The sequence below is a fragment of the Orbilia oligospora genome (assembly GCF_000225545.1).
Source record: "Orbilia oligospora ATCC 24927 unplaced genomic scaffold scaffold00007, whole genome shotgun sequence".
In the NCBI taxonomy this organism is placed as follows: domain Eukaryota; kingdom Fungi; phylum Ascomycota; class Orbiliomycetes; order Orbiliales; family Orbiliaceae; genus Orbilia; species Orbilia oligospora.
This window is the reverse complement of record NW_011645564.1, coordinates 503,840-517,981: the sequence shown is the minus strand read 5'-3', so window position 1 is coordinate 517,981 and position 14,142 is coordinate 503,840. Positions and strand designations below refer to the sequence as shown.

The 14,142-nt window shown below is 44.2% G+C and overlaps 3 protein-coding genes across 3 annotated transcripts; 1 reads left to right on the top strand and 2 right to left on the bottom strand.

Moving 5' to 3' along the window:
* Nucleotides 1-1,614: 1,614 nt before the first annotated feature.
* On the top strand, nucleotides 1,615-3,994 carry AOL_s00007g136 (uncharacterized protein; the record flags this gene model as incomplete). Its single annotated transcript, XM_011120037.1, has 6 exons — nucleotides 1,615-1,806; nucleotides 1,900-1,960; nucleotides 2,341-2,408; nucleotides 2,495-3,015; nucleotides 3,098-3,421; nucleotides 3,511-3,994. 6 exons carry the CDS (start codon nucleotides 1,615-1,617, stop codon nucleotides 3,992-3,994), a joined length of 1,650 nt encoding a protein of 549 aa, XP_011118339.1.
* Nucleotides 3,995-4,420: 426 nt separating this feature from the next.
* On the bottom strand, nucleotides 4,421-5,867 carry AOL_s00007g135 (uncharacterized protein; the record flags this gene model as incomplete). Its single annotated transcript, XM_011120036.1, has 4 exons — nucleotides 4,421-4,850; nucleotides 4,907-5,610; nucleotides 5,693-5,769; nucleotides 5,834-5,867. 4 exons carry the CDS (start codon nucleotides 5,865-5,867, stop codon nucleotides 4,421-4,423), a joined length of 1,245 nt encoding a protein of 414 aa, XP_011118338.1.
* A 2,909-nt stretch (nucleotides 5,868-8,776) lies between these two features.
* On the bottom strand, nucleotides 8,777-11,747 carry AOL_s00007g134 (uncharacterized protein; the record flags this gene model as incomplete). The annotated part of the gene is made up of 3 exons (XM_011120035.1): nucleotides 8,777-11,429; nucleotides 11,517-11,594; nucleotides 11,692-11,747. 3 exons carry the CDS (start codon nucleotides 11,745-11,747, stop codon nucleotides 8,777-8,779), a joined length of 2,787 nt encoding a protein of 928 aa, XP_011118337.1.
* Between the last annotated feature and the right edge of the window lie 2,395 nt (nucleotides 11,748-14,142).

Here is a 14,142-nt window from a genome sequence, read left to right as displayed (position 1 = left end):
TACAACGCGCTTAAGCGGCACAGCAACTGCTCGACCAATAAGCGATACAGAAACTCCAACAATTTCGACATGTGGTGAGACCGGACGAAAACTAGCCATCCTTGAGATTCGTCCCAATTTATTATGTTGGGATGGCAGGGTACAGTGGTTTCCGATGATACATGCATGGCTGACAACTGCGCCTATGATAAGGCCATAGCTCTAATATAATCGCGATGTCGAGGTATCGATATGCATCAAAATGTGGATTATAAATTATAGAAGGAATGCAAAACCCATTGTGCGCAATTTTTCTAGAATAGTCACAAAGTTTGGCTCACTTCTCATACTCTTTTTCTATAATTCTGTTATTTTTAACGTTATATATAGTAGGGGTAGAGGCTAGAGGGAGCTAGCACTGCGGAGGGTGCAGTGTGGTACAAGCCATGATCTGTCTGTTCATGAGGCGTCTGAGATCGCAATAACGATCTGTATGACACCGAATCAGGATTCTTGGCGCACACCCAAGCGGCTAAGAATGCATGTGCAGTTCGACACTTCATCGGGAACTTGACAACTAGACTGAGAGGGCAGAAATGTGTCCCCGTGTCCACCTAATTTGTTTCTAGAGATAATAGTCCAAAATCCCTTTTCAGACGTCGACGAAAATCCTGACATTTATACAACCGACATCGATGCGATGGTATCTCGCAAGGTAGTACGTAGTTACATCTAGCAGAAGGCTTCGTTGCATTATATGTATACAAATATTAAATCCGGATATCCCACCTCACTGAGATCCACAAAACAAGCTTTCTCTTCTTAAACTTGGCCGCAAAAATAAGTGTGCATACTTGATACGAATACACTATAGCTCTCTGTTTTATATCTTATAGCTACTTGAGTACTTATTTTCGAATTTTCTTGATAGATCTATGCATGTACTTATCAGAACACCCCCCAACCCCTGCGAAACCCTCAGTATATTATAACCCATTTTTTACATTTTCTTGATACGAGGCCGAAGGTCCCTATCTTCCTCTAGACCTGGGGCAACGGGTACACTAGAAGTCGAGAGATACTATATTGATGCGGTATCTGTACTATGTTACATAACTCCACACTGAAAATCCCTCCTGAGATTAGACCCAAACATACAACACCAGCTTCCACTGACGAGCTCACTACTACAGATATAGATACGAGCCTTAGAGATGGCCATGGCTTATATATCACCTCCAGAACTAGACCTGGCTCAGTTGGTCTCGAGGCTACTGGCTTAGTCCCAGTTTGCTGGTTGGTAATGCATGCAAGCGAATTTTTTTGGGTTAGTCACTTCCTCCATTCGGCCTGTCCACGTCGGGAGCGCCAAAGCTCAAGCTCGCAAAAATGAGTTTCGAGATCTCAAGCCATACGGATAGCCGTCTCGATATTTATCACCCAGGAATAAATATATATGGCGAGGCAATTTACTAGACTGCGCCGCAGGTATTCAGAGCGGGGTAAATCGGTATAAAGGAACAAGGTGCCCCGAATTTAGCGTAAAGATGTAGATGTATCTCTTCCTCCTGACGGGTTGTTAAGTTTCCTGCTGTCTCATTTTTATAAGGTTAACTACCACCCAGCTCGCAAGCCATGGGGGCCTTCAACTCCAGAGTACCGGCTACAATCCTTTCCTTCCTCGCATTCATCATCTTTGTGACATCAGTACGACAAGGAAACACCGAGTATAAGGAGAATATTTTTCCCAAGCGGTCAGCACTGGCTACGGCATCGCAGCTAGTAACAAGAAATACCGGAAATTATGTTCTACTCCAAACTGAATACGTTAGTACCGACCAGCTGCGCAATAAGTCTCAGCCCGAAGGAACTAGTTGATTAATTCTTGATACTAATCTATAATTTTTCTTCTCTCCATAGTCCCTCATACAAGGGGGTGACGCGGTTACTGCTATCTTCACAAACGTAACATTTGGAAATGGTAAGTCACCAATTTATAATCAGGCGCAATAAAAGTCAGGTCTTGTTAAATTGCAGATAAATCCATCTCGGCAACTGTAACTTGAGCCTCAAAAGTACTCTTATACTAACTATTGATTTTTCCTAACAATTGAAAGACAATCGGCTCAAACTTATTGTTTGGACATCTAATTTTACTTGGGTTCCTGAACGTCCAAAATCTATTTCCGACTTCTGTAACAGAGACATAAACAAAATTGGGTGTGTCTTTGCGGAAACCAGTGGATATTGTAAGGACATGCCTACCTATCTTAGTTTGCTTCCTATCCATACTCAAGCATTACTTTACGTATCGCGATATCGATATATATACGGCAAACTGATATAAATGCACCCCCATAGACAGACCGCCGGCAGGCCAAGATTCCCTGGGCGATTTTAACTTTACTGATGGCGATTTAGGCGTAATAGTAAGTATCCATTTGCTGCTCTACATATTTACACCTTTCTTGTGGCGAACTCTCACTAATAAATGGGCGGTCATACATATATATAGGGGACTACACGCGGATACTACGTGGAAGACACTCTTAAGGCTGGAGACACGACGGTGGATCTAGAACTTGGCATTGCTAGATTGTGGAACGGCCGTCCAATGCTCGGACTTGGTCTCGAAGGGGTCTGGTTTCCCGGCACATACAACCACCTCCCGATCGCATTCGGAAACGATGACTCTCCTCCTCCTAGAAATCCCACCCGTACTTTTCTAAACAACTTAAGGACGCAAGGGAAAATAGCAAGTACTACATGTAGCTTCTATAATGTTCAAGACCCCGGAGCCAAAGGTCAGATTATTATCGGAGCCTTGGATCGCAGCAAATTTTATGGAGGGTTCGACCGATATACCTGGGAGCCTACCACGAGGGATGATTATGGGAGTGAATATGGTGGAAGGATACTTTTTCACCCTACCGTTCGGCTGGGGAATATAAATGATCCAGCCAACTCCACCGGAACCGTCTATCCTTCACGTAGTACCTCGAATAATGCAACCATACAAATCAATCCATTCTATCCGTATGTACTGCCTCGAGCCTGCACGACATTATTCAACGTTTGCGGAAGCCCCATAACTAAGATTTAATCGATTTTACTATAGCTACCTTAGCCTACCAGGCAGCATATATGACCCCCTGATCAACGCCCTATACCCATTCGGACTCGTAGTCATCGACGTACAAGACCCATCCAGCTCCAGCGGATCGACATATCCAGTCCAAAGCCTACCATGCGATGTCAACATCCCTCTGCAACACGTACTTGAATTTACCTTCAACAAAGTCACTATAAGAATTCCTTTCAATGATCTATTACTTCGCATACCACGGCCAGAAAACCCCAGTTTCTGCGGATTAGCTTTCTGGCTGCTCGACTCACGGGCTGAATTATACACCCCCTTCATATTGGGAGGCCCCTTCGTCAAGTAAGCTTTCCTTTCCCCATATCACCTGTGCATGTTTAATTCTTTTGCGTTAAAAAAAAAGGCTAATCAATTGTTATTATACCCTTCAGAAATGCATATGTAGTCTTAGATCCCGAAACTAGAACAAGTGCAATCGCAGGTTTGAGCCGGAATGATACAACAACCGATATTGTTGAAATCGGTGGGAGGTTTGGCGCCACCCTTATGAACGTGAGGGGGGCTGCGATAGATCCATCGCCTAATAACGGATCTTCTAATAAACTACCCCTCGGCGCTGTGATAGGTATTGGGGTAGGAGGAGGAGTCGTGCTAATAGCCGCAATCGTACTCGGGTACTTTCTTTACCGCCGAAAGAAAGCTAACGCTCAAAAGACGTCGAGTATACCATCTGAAGAATCTTCTTCAGCTGAGGCCGATTCGAAAGCGCTAGCCCCTAGCGAATTAGGAGCTACTAACAAACAAGTAGAATTACCTCAGAACCCTTCTAATCAGACAAACTGGCAGGGTGATCATATAGGTAGCAATAGGCATGAACTTGATGCTAGCGCTGGATTATTGCAGGAGCTCCCGTAATCGTTCGCAAATTTACCGAGCGTTTAATTTATGCCTACGATTAAGTTAGTTGGTTAATGTATAGTTAGATAGTTAATGATTAGCCTTAGTACCGGTCCCAGAGCGCCGTTCAGGCCACGACAGTCGTGGCGCTCGCCGCAGATGAAGTTTAAATGTTAATTGAATTAATGACAGACGGAGTTCTTTACAATTTGGTTAATTTATACATGTCAATGTTCTGTAGTTTGATTTCACAACCGATACTAAGAATCGGCTGAAGTAGGTTGTGAGGTTACATGATATGGTTGATATCTGCAAATATCTGTTAATCTGACCGTCATAAATTCTTTCAATATCAACATGCATATTCCAATACTTGGTACATTACCCATGATCAAAGATATTACACTTATAAACATTCACATATATATATCTCCCACAAAATATTTAACGCCTTGCCTCAGCTTCAAGCTCATAAGTCGCCAAATAAACCGGAAGCTCATGTGATACAGGCACAGCGACCTTCGCCTCCAATTCACTCGTAGGCCGTACATTCGGGCTCAACTCTGAGGGATAACCCTCCGGAGACGGTATATCCGGGATATTCTTTCTCTTCCTTCGTATAAAGAATAAGGCTCCCAGGGCAGCTACCAGAACAAAAACGACTGCAATAACAACACCCGCAATCCCTCCCGAGGATAAAGCACGGCCAGATCCTGTGTTTGTTGACGGCGGCGGCGATGAGCTGCCTTGGATTTCGTCAAGTGATGTTCCAAAACTACCTCCAAGCTCGATTATGTCCCGGCCTACTGGGAATGGGTTTAAGACTCCTATTCCGGTGATATTGGTCTCGACACCGAGGACTGTGTATGCGGCTCTGTTGATGGTTAATTAACATCGATATAATGAACTAATAATAGGGAGAATACATACCGAAAGAATGGTCCGCCAAGAACAAAAGACCACTGTTTAGTGATATTAAGCACTCCTTCAGTTGGAAAAACAGAGAGCTCGCATAATCCAAGGCTATTATTGAATCTGATACCCTTAAGATGATTAAATTCTATCTTTATAACCAATTCGTTGAAGTTCAACTCGAGGAAATCATCCGGCGAGTAGTTCCTATCACACGGAAGAGCCAATTTATTAAACTTATTCTTTTGAAGACCATATGCATCGAGCGTAGTAATAAGCTCAGTATACATATTACCCGGAATAAAAAGCGCTCGAGCAAGTGGATCAACAATAGCCAAAGGTTTCCCTGAATTCTCATAAGGTCCTTTAAACCGACCCGTTCCATTACTGATACGAACAGAGGGCGCATCGACTTCCCCAGGAATTCCCATTCGATCCCAAACGGCGAGTTTTCCTTGAAATTTACTGGCATCAACTCCGCCTAGAACTATCTCCCCGGTAGTGTTTGGAGTCATGTGGTTGTATAAACTGCAAAAGCGTCCTGTTATTTTCCCTTGTTGTTTTAAGGCGTCTAAATACCCAGGACGTCTTCGGTTTTGATTCACGGGTTGGATTCCGAGTCCCAGAATTGGAGATGTGTGCCATTGTAGTGCGACGCCGAATTGGAGTCTGACATCTATGCCGTCGGCCGTAATTGTGTCTTCTACCCAGTACCCAGTCGCCTAATTAATAAAATTGCTTAGCTATTAGGAAAACTGCAACGAGAAAGAAGAATTAACAGTAGGTATAATTTTATAAACTCACAGTTTCATTGATCGAAACATCCAAATAACTCTCATCAAACGAAAAGCCATCGGTCCGGGTATTGCCAGCCACCTTATCTAGAGCAGAGATATCAGCCCATCGGATGAATAGTCTCCAACCATTTTATGAAGAGGTACCTACAAAAGTTACTTCTACCAGCCGCCTCACATCCCATTTTATTCTCTGTGTTTTTTGCATTGCAAAAGTCCACCACAGAGCCTGGTTCTTGAGGTACCCAAGTCACATGCTGTGGCGTTACGGAAAGTGCGAGGTTCTGGTCTTCAGAATAGTAAGAATTCAACAAAATGTTCCCTTTTTTTCTTTTCAAGTTTGGGAATAACTCATGGCGTACTCCCTCCAATCGTAAGGTTTGTGATTATATCGAAATCTTGGACGCCGCCACCTCGTATATATGACTAACCCCCCAACCCGATCTTAGTACCTATTTTAAATAGTCGTAATATTCTTGAAGACCGGACCAGGACTTACAAAATCAGTAAGTAGAACAACATGACTCTTATCCGCTCTTTTCACCTTCGACCGTAGTATTGAGAACGACCTCCGAAAACCCAGGAATTCTTGGACGGTGTTGCCATCGTGCTGTGCCACATAGGCAAAAGAAAGGAGAAAACAAATAATCGGTATCGAAATCACCACTCTAAACCAACTGTTATCCTTCATGCTGTATTCGAGCGAGTAAATAACCAAACTTTCTGCTAACCAGTAAAAAATCGGACAAGTGGTAGATATACAAACGAACAGATCAATCGGGGATCGTTCCATTCGGATGGGTCATCCCGTGCTATTTATAAGATCTGGTGTTTCCCCCCAAGGACATGGATCCGGGCTTTAAGCGCCCTTCGATTAATGCGCCAAGTATTTCCCTGGATGATTGCTCCTACCGTTTGAATAGAATTCGAAGGGAATTTTGCATTTTACCCTGACCTAAGTCCTGTGTACGGAAGAAAACGTCGGGAATCGGCAAAGTCCAATATTTGGGGGGGGGGCCGTGGTTACTTTAGAAGTAAAAGCCGGTTGAGCCTTACTTTACTGTGCCATATTCTTCGTAAACCAGCCTTGAAGAATATATTAATAATTACACATACGCTGCTGGCCCTAGGAATTTTGAAGGAAAATCCTGTAATAACTCAATATAAGATGGTCCGTATAATGAATCTATTCCTTCAAGGGCGTCTAAGTATGACCTAACCCTAGGCTTTACGAAACTGTATGATAATATTAATACAAGAGCCATTACAGACATTTCCTCTGGCACTATCTCAGGAATAGTCCAGTCGTCATACATGCAATTACAACCCACATTGAATCTGGTGTCCTAACGTAATCGGTGTATCTGTTACACAATCGATCTCAGAGTTTACATACAGTTATCCGGTATCTAGATTTATATATATGTTTAATAGGCATTTATATTAATTTGCCTCCTATGTTTTTAAGGGAACGAAAGAAGAAATAGATTTACTCCATGGATCGAACTACTTCGCTTACCATCATTGAGTTAATGTATATACCAACATCAATATATAAACCAGAAGAAAGAATCAACTGTAGTTAAACTGTTATTCTCATCAAAAGGTATTAAATTTGATTCACCTCGAACGAAAATATTAGTCTATTTTACATTCAGGGCCATCTTCACAGATATCCATACATTTCGTCGACATCCTCTATACAAAATATATAACAAAATCAACACAATATAATCGATCGTGACACCATATACAATCCGATATCCATCCGTCTAAAACAGTAACAAAATAGAACAATCAATCAGCCAGGAATATCGAAATAAAGACTCGAGGCGCATAGATGATATTTGCCAGAACTAGCACTCTAGCAAGGGAAAAATCTATCTACGCTTCTACCAAGGTTCAACATATGCGCATCTTCAATAAAGAACTATACTTCATTCAACTCAAAAGTACTACTGAACTAAACTACTAACAACTTCAAAGAAAGTCAAAAATTACATGGCCAGCAGCATCATCATCCAAAAACAAGAAAAGTCGCTCCCTCCACTCCATCGATTCACACAGTCGAAACTTAAAAAAAAAAAAAAAATCAAGTCCAGTAAAGACCGATCAAAATAAATATCCAAAGAAAAAAGAAGAAGAAAAAGGTTACATGTACAATTCCCGCCCACCCAGTGGTATCTTTCATAACATTCCAACGAAAAGTATCAAATAAAATAAAAATAAACAATCCAAAAAAGACAAAACATGCAAAACAGGTGAAATAAGTATTAAAAAAGCGAGAGTAGTATCCTCATTGCATCCATGGGTATCATAGCGAATGAACATGAATACTGCCTTTCTTCTTCCGGGGAAGAAAAGTTAAGGATAGAGTGGAAAAAAGAGACAGAAAATCAGATCGCGGCTGGAGAAGCAATAACAATCAAAACATACGCGATATTAAGATCAAAGCAATAAGATGAAAGACAGAGAAGCGGGAAGGATATGTCAGTCTGTTCGAAATAAAAAAACATAAAAAGGAATAAAAAGGAAATTCGACAAGAAAAAAATTGGGGTGGTCTCTGTACCGAGGTAGCTGCGAGACCCAAGGAGCGTGACGTAGAATCAATGGCACAAACAGAAAAGTCCAATGATCCTACAATGGTGTCCATCCAAAGCCGCAAACACCGTCAAGTCAAGTCAAAAAAGAAGAAAAGAAAATGGTCCAAAAAAAAAAATCATCCCTTGGTTTCCCAGGCTGAAATTCCCTCCCAAGTTGAAAAGCGATATCGAATATTGAAAGAACAGCAGCATGGTGGCGGAAAACAAAGGCGATATTTTTTTTATATATTCTTTTCCTTGTTTTTTTCGGGTGAATGCATCGTGGCTAAGAACGGAAAATGATAAAACACCTGCTCCTCGACCGGAGGGGGAAAAGAAAAAACGAGAATCATTTCCTCCCTCTTCGTCCCCGTTTTTTCATAGAGAGTGTAACACTGAAGTGACTAGCAATAATTAATTTTTTTGGATATTAAAAAAATTTTAAGTTAAGTCACGAATGTTCACCTCGAGAATAGTATACCGTCCCCTCATTACAAGTCTATGACTTGGCTTACTCCACGATCAACCCCGGGTTGGCCATCCAGCCGCCATTGGTGGTGGGGATTTGCTGCCAGGTGTTGAACTGGTTCCAGTTGTTGTTGTAGACGCCAGAGAGGTCGCCTTGTTGCTGGATATCAGCAGTGCTATCGACGGATCCGCTGCGGAAGGTTTGTGGGGTATCCGGGGATGGGGTCAAGAGGTACATCTGCTGAATCTTGGCCATCTCGTTGGTTTCATCGAGAGTAGGCATAAAGGCGTTGACGTCATGTGGGGGGGTCGAGATGCCATGGTCGAAGATGGAAGTAACTGGACCATTTGGCTTGGTGGCAGACTTTGGGGTGTCGGAGTTCTTGCGACCGGGTTGCTGGTTCTTGACAGCGTTTCCGTTGGGGTTGCGAGGGTTGTGCTTGCTGCGTTCATACACATAGTCATGTTGCTTCTCCATGTGCTGTTTGCAGTTGCTCTCGCGCTTGGACTTGTAGGGGCAGGGTGGGAACTCGCAGTACCACATTTGTGGAGACTCGCTGTGACGGTCGGTCTCGTGACGATCACGCTCCTTCTCGGTTGGGAACCCCTTCTCATGGTAGAGGCAAGTTGGCTCGGAGCACTTGTGTGGACGGGAGTGGGTCTTGCCGTGCTTCTTGAGATCGCATGGGCGGTTGTATTTCTTGCCACAGATGGCGCCGGTATCCTCATCGCGGTGAAGGCAGACGTGGCCGCCTTGTGGCTTCTGGATGGACTTTTTGCGCTGCTTGTGGAGGAGAGGGTTCATGCGAGCTTGGTTGTCGTCAGAGCCGTCATCAGAACCACCAAGATCCTGGTGCTGGGAAACGGGAGAGATTGGCAAGTCCCGAGAAGGAATGTCAAAGAGACCACCGAGAGTGGCAAGCTCGTGGATGCTAGCACGCTGTTCAAGAGCGGCAAGAAGCTGCTCCTGAAGCTTCTCGTTGATACTGGACTGAGGTCGGTGCATGGTCGACATCTTGCGGATTCCATTCTGTGGTGCCATTGGCTTTGGCATTTGAGGTCCGTGGATGCTGGAGACAGGACGCTGGAGGATGGTGACAGCTGGAGCTGGAGCCTGGGCGGCAGAAACAGACACCATCTGGGAGAGCAAGGCCTCTCTGTGGTGGGCAAGGACGTCCATGAAGTACCCATCATAGTAAGGAGTGTCGTTTGGTCGAGCTAGGTCACCACCAACGGCCTCGATGGAGCCCAGGGCGTTCTGGAAGCGGAAGAGGAACTTTTCACAGAAGTGAACGAAAGTCTGAGGGGATGGTGACATTTCCTGAGACCTGAAAAGAAGATACTTCTCCAAATCACGGAGGCAAGAGATGCGACCTTCATCAAGGCGCATAGAGGCAGCGGCGATGAGAGGTGTGAACTGGAGGAGAGAGGAGTCCTGAGACAATGGAAGAAGGATCAAACGCTTCATTTCCATGACCGCATCTGCATTCAAGCCAGTCGGAGTGGCAGAGTGAACGGACATGGCGGATCCGCTGGGAGAACCGATAGTCGAGGCCTGAGCCGACCAGCCCTGAGTGACCGGCATGTTGTTGGTGGCATAGTAGACATTTGGAGATCTGTATGGCGAATGCAAGGCACTCTGGGAGAAGTCGATGTTTGTAGTCGAAGGAGGGGTAAGAGGGGCGATTGGCGAAGAATAGACACCAAGGCCAGCCTCAACCTCATTAGGATCAATCAACTCCGGAGTGGGAGAAGCAGAGAAGGAAGCGTAGATGTCGGCATTTCCGGTAAGGCTAGTATCAAGGCCAAGATTGAGGCCTGCCGACGTCATTTCTGGGAATCCGTAAAGTTCAAGTTGAGACATGCTATTGCGATGGTGGCTAGCCAAGATATCGTCGATAGTAACATCGTAGCTGTTAGTTTGAACGTTGACGGCAGGATTGCATCCGTATGGGCTAGTATTCTGAGCAAATCTTCTCCTCTGGGTTGCCTGCTTAGATGATCTTGAGATATCTCCCTCCTCGAATGGATTTGGATTCGTCTTGGAGCGGCCACGGCCCTTTGGCAAAGGTTCTTGGGCCCTAACTGGCGATGGCGCACACCTGACGGTCTTGTCGTCCTTCTCAGATTCCTTCTCACCGACTGCTGGAGTAACCGAAGATGGCGACTGGACAGAATCAGATGCTTCCTTCTTCATGATTGGAATTGTCCGTCTCTTTGGCATTGGGGCTCTGGAAACATCATCGCTAGCGGATCCGGTGATCAAGAATCGTGGGAGCGGCAAAGCAGTATCCTTCTCCTTCTTAACAACGACCGGCTCTTTCGACCTAGAAAGAATGGTCTTCTTCTCGGCAGGCTCATCAAGTTGCAAAGTCTTATCGAACGAAGACAGAATCTCCTTCATCGAGGAGACATATGAGGCCGTAACATCTTCAACAATTGGAGACTTTGTGGATAATTCGTCGTCATCTTCGTCGAGGGTCTTTGGAAGTGTCGTCGTCGTCGTCGTCGTCGTCGTCGTCGTAGCTGTAGTCGTCTCCGTCGATGATGTTGTAGTAGTCTTCTTTTCCGTCTTAACCACTTCTACTGTTGTATTCGAGACAATTCTAGGCGCAGCAGCATCTATTGTCTTGTCGTCCTCTTTCGAGATGGAAATCTTGGAAACTGATGCGATCAAGCTGTCGATTCCTCCAACCCTATATTCGAAACCATGCATGTTAGAAGGAGAAGTCCAATGTGTTGCGGGATGTGTTGTGGGATCGTGCAACTGCAACTGAGCATACGATTTGGGGGTTTTCTTCTGGTCCTCCGGTTTGGCGGGCTTGTCAGGGCCTGCAAAGGAGTTTCTCCGCACCGTCGAACTGCGCCACATGCGGAATTCCAGTCAGTATGTAGATATTAATAGAATAGAATGGAGTCAAATATGGATGAATCATGAATAGGAATTTTGATACGTACGAGGTCTTAACTTCTTCCTTCTTGGCAACTGTGGTTCCTGATCTCCGGGAAGACATTTTGTATGTGTGTGTATATCGTAAGTATAGTGTAGACTATATCGTATAGCAAATTGCAGAGTGATCTCTGATCTGTGAACTCGAAGTCGATCGAGTGTCGCTGTCGCTATCGGATTGGAATAGAATCCGGCGGATTCGCAGGCTCGCTGGAAGATAACCTCGGAATGTCGGAGCCTAGTTCTTCATCCAATGATAACGATATCCCAGCAACAGTCGTCCAAGGGTATACTATTACTATGAGATAGATAGATAGATAGATAGAGAGATAGATAGATGTATAAAGGAGGTAGGTAGAAACGTGAAAGGGTCGTAAGAAAGGGGGTCTGCTGTATCTGTCTATTAATATTCGGCCTCAGTCAGAAACACCCTGTACTATATGTGATCTGTAATTTATGACCCGGACTAGCACGAACCCAAGAACACGGAAACAAAATTGAGAAAGACAGAAAGAAAAAAGAATCCAAGGGGGATCAAAATGAGGAAAAGATGAGATGAGATGAAATAGTAACTCTGATCTGATCTGAGGTGTTTTCTTGCCAGCACACTGCACCGTACTGTAGTGCAACAGCAGATGAGGGGCAAAGGTCAGAGAAAGAAGCGGCCGGCAGACCCGTGAGATCGGAATGTGGGAGGTCGACCTTCCAAGCAAGGGGAGGCAAAGGTCCGGGTCCGGCAAAGGTAAGAGCGGTGAACAGCGATTATTCGAGGGAAACGAGATAGTGTGCTCGGGAAGACGATCGATAATGGACTATCGAGGAAGGAAGGAAATATATTTACTTTGCTTCAAGCAAAAGAAATTTTATAGATCATGCAAGCAAGCAAGCGTTAAGCAAGCATTTTACATCCAAGCAAAAAAAGGGACAATACTGAGCGAAGTATTGCAAGTCTGAAGTAAGTAAGTATGAATGTATGTATGTATGTATTGAAGAAGAGTGGGAGGGAAAGCAGGTGAGATTTGCGGAAGGGCAATGGCCAGGAATTAAAAGGGAAGAGGCGCAAGCTGCTGTTTGGGGAAGGCCTTTTTTTCTTGGTCCCACGTTTCCGGCCTCTAAGAAACCGTTCCTGCTTGCTCGCTGCTGCTACTCTGCAGCTGCTATGTAACAATCGGGCACTAGCGTGATGGTGCCGCAGGCTATTAATATTATTGGGGGGATGCAGCTGCAATTGCAATTGCAAATGCAAATGGGGGGTACTGACTGTACTATGTATGGAGTATGGAGGTTCGAGGAGAGTGCGAAATTTAATATTTCATGCATGAGCTTGAACTGAAATCTCAAGAAACAGAAATATAATAAAATGCAAGGCACGATCGATATTACTCGGATTGTAATCTGTTGAAGTCCGAGAGCTAGGGATCTGAGAGAGAAATACTTTTACTCAGACCCGCACTTGTCCTTCCCGTACATACTTCTTGTAATGTATGTACATGACATACATACATGCATGTAGGTACTCTTGGGTATTGTATATGCAGGGGAAATACTTTTCCAATCTTCTTCTTTCTCAAGTACTTACTCCAGACAGACACACACACCGGAAAACTTTTTTTTCCCTCGGTCTTTCGGATTCGATTAGTCGGAATAGTATAATATGCTGCTGCTCAGTCGAATATTTCAAGTAGGCTGTCTCCTAGCTTGTCGGTTTTTTTAATTTTTTAATTTTTTTTTAAAAAAAGCTTTTTGTTATATAATAATTCCGTCCTAATGCGAAATAGGGACTGGAATGAGGATTATACCAGACAGTCCCCTACGCTTAAAAAAAAGGAAAGCTAAATGAACTTGACGGAACTGCTGACGAGGCTCTTATCCCCAAATCCGTTGGTGTCGCTGGCGGATTAGGTAGCTGCTCCTAGGGATTGCGCGGAGTCGAACAGATAATACCCAAAGATATATCCAAGCTGACGAATATGCACCCGGCAATGGCAAGAAGTCGTCTCTTGATGATACAGGAACTTGTATATTGTGGATTTTTTTTTTTAAAAAAAAAAAAGAAATCCTGGGGGAAAGAAGCAGAAACAAAAGCAGAAGCAGACGAATAATTAATTGAATCGAGGAGTATCAGAACAGAATACGGGCTGGGTCAAATATGTGAACTCCGAAAGGATGCTGTTCTGGACCCCAAAAGATATTGTTCCATTTTTTTTTTCGTACCCCGGCATGGATTCATGGACTTAACATCAATGCGAGTCGGGTTATAAGTACAGAGGCGGTCAAGAAACAAAGACGACCATGACAAGCAAGATCGAGGTGAAGCAGGAAAGCAATCAACCTGTCCGCCCCGAAGTGCTAAATCGAGATATAGGTATGCGCCTTAATCTCCCCAGATAGATCCATAACCAAAAAAGACTACCCGATACCCATATCCATATCCATATCCATATCCATACCGTATCCAT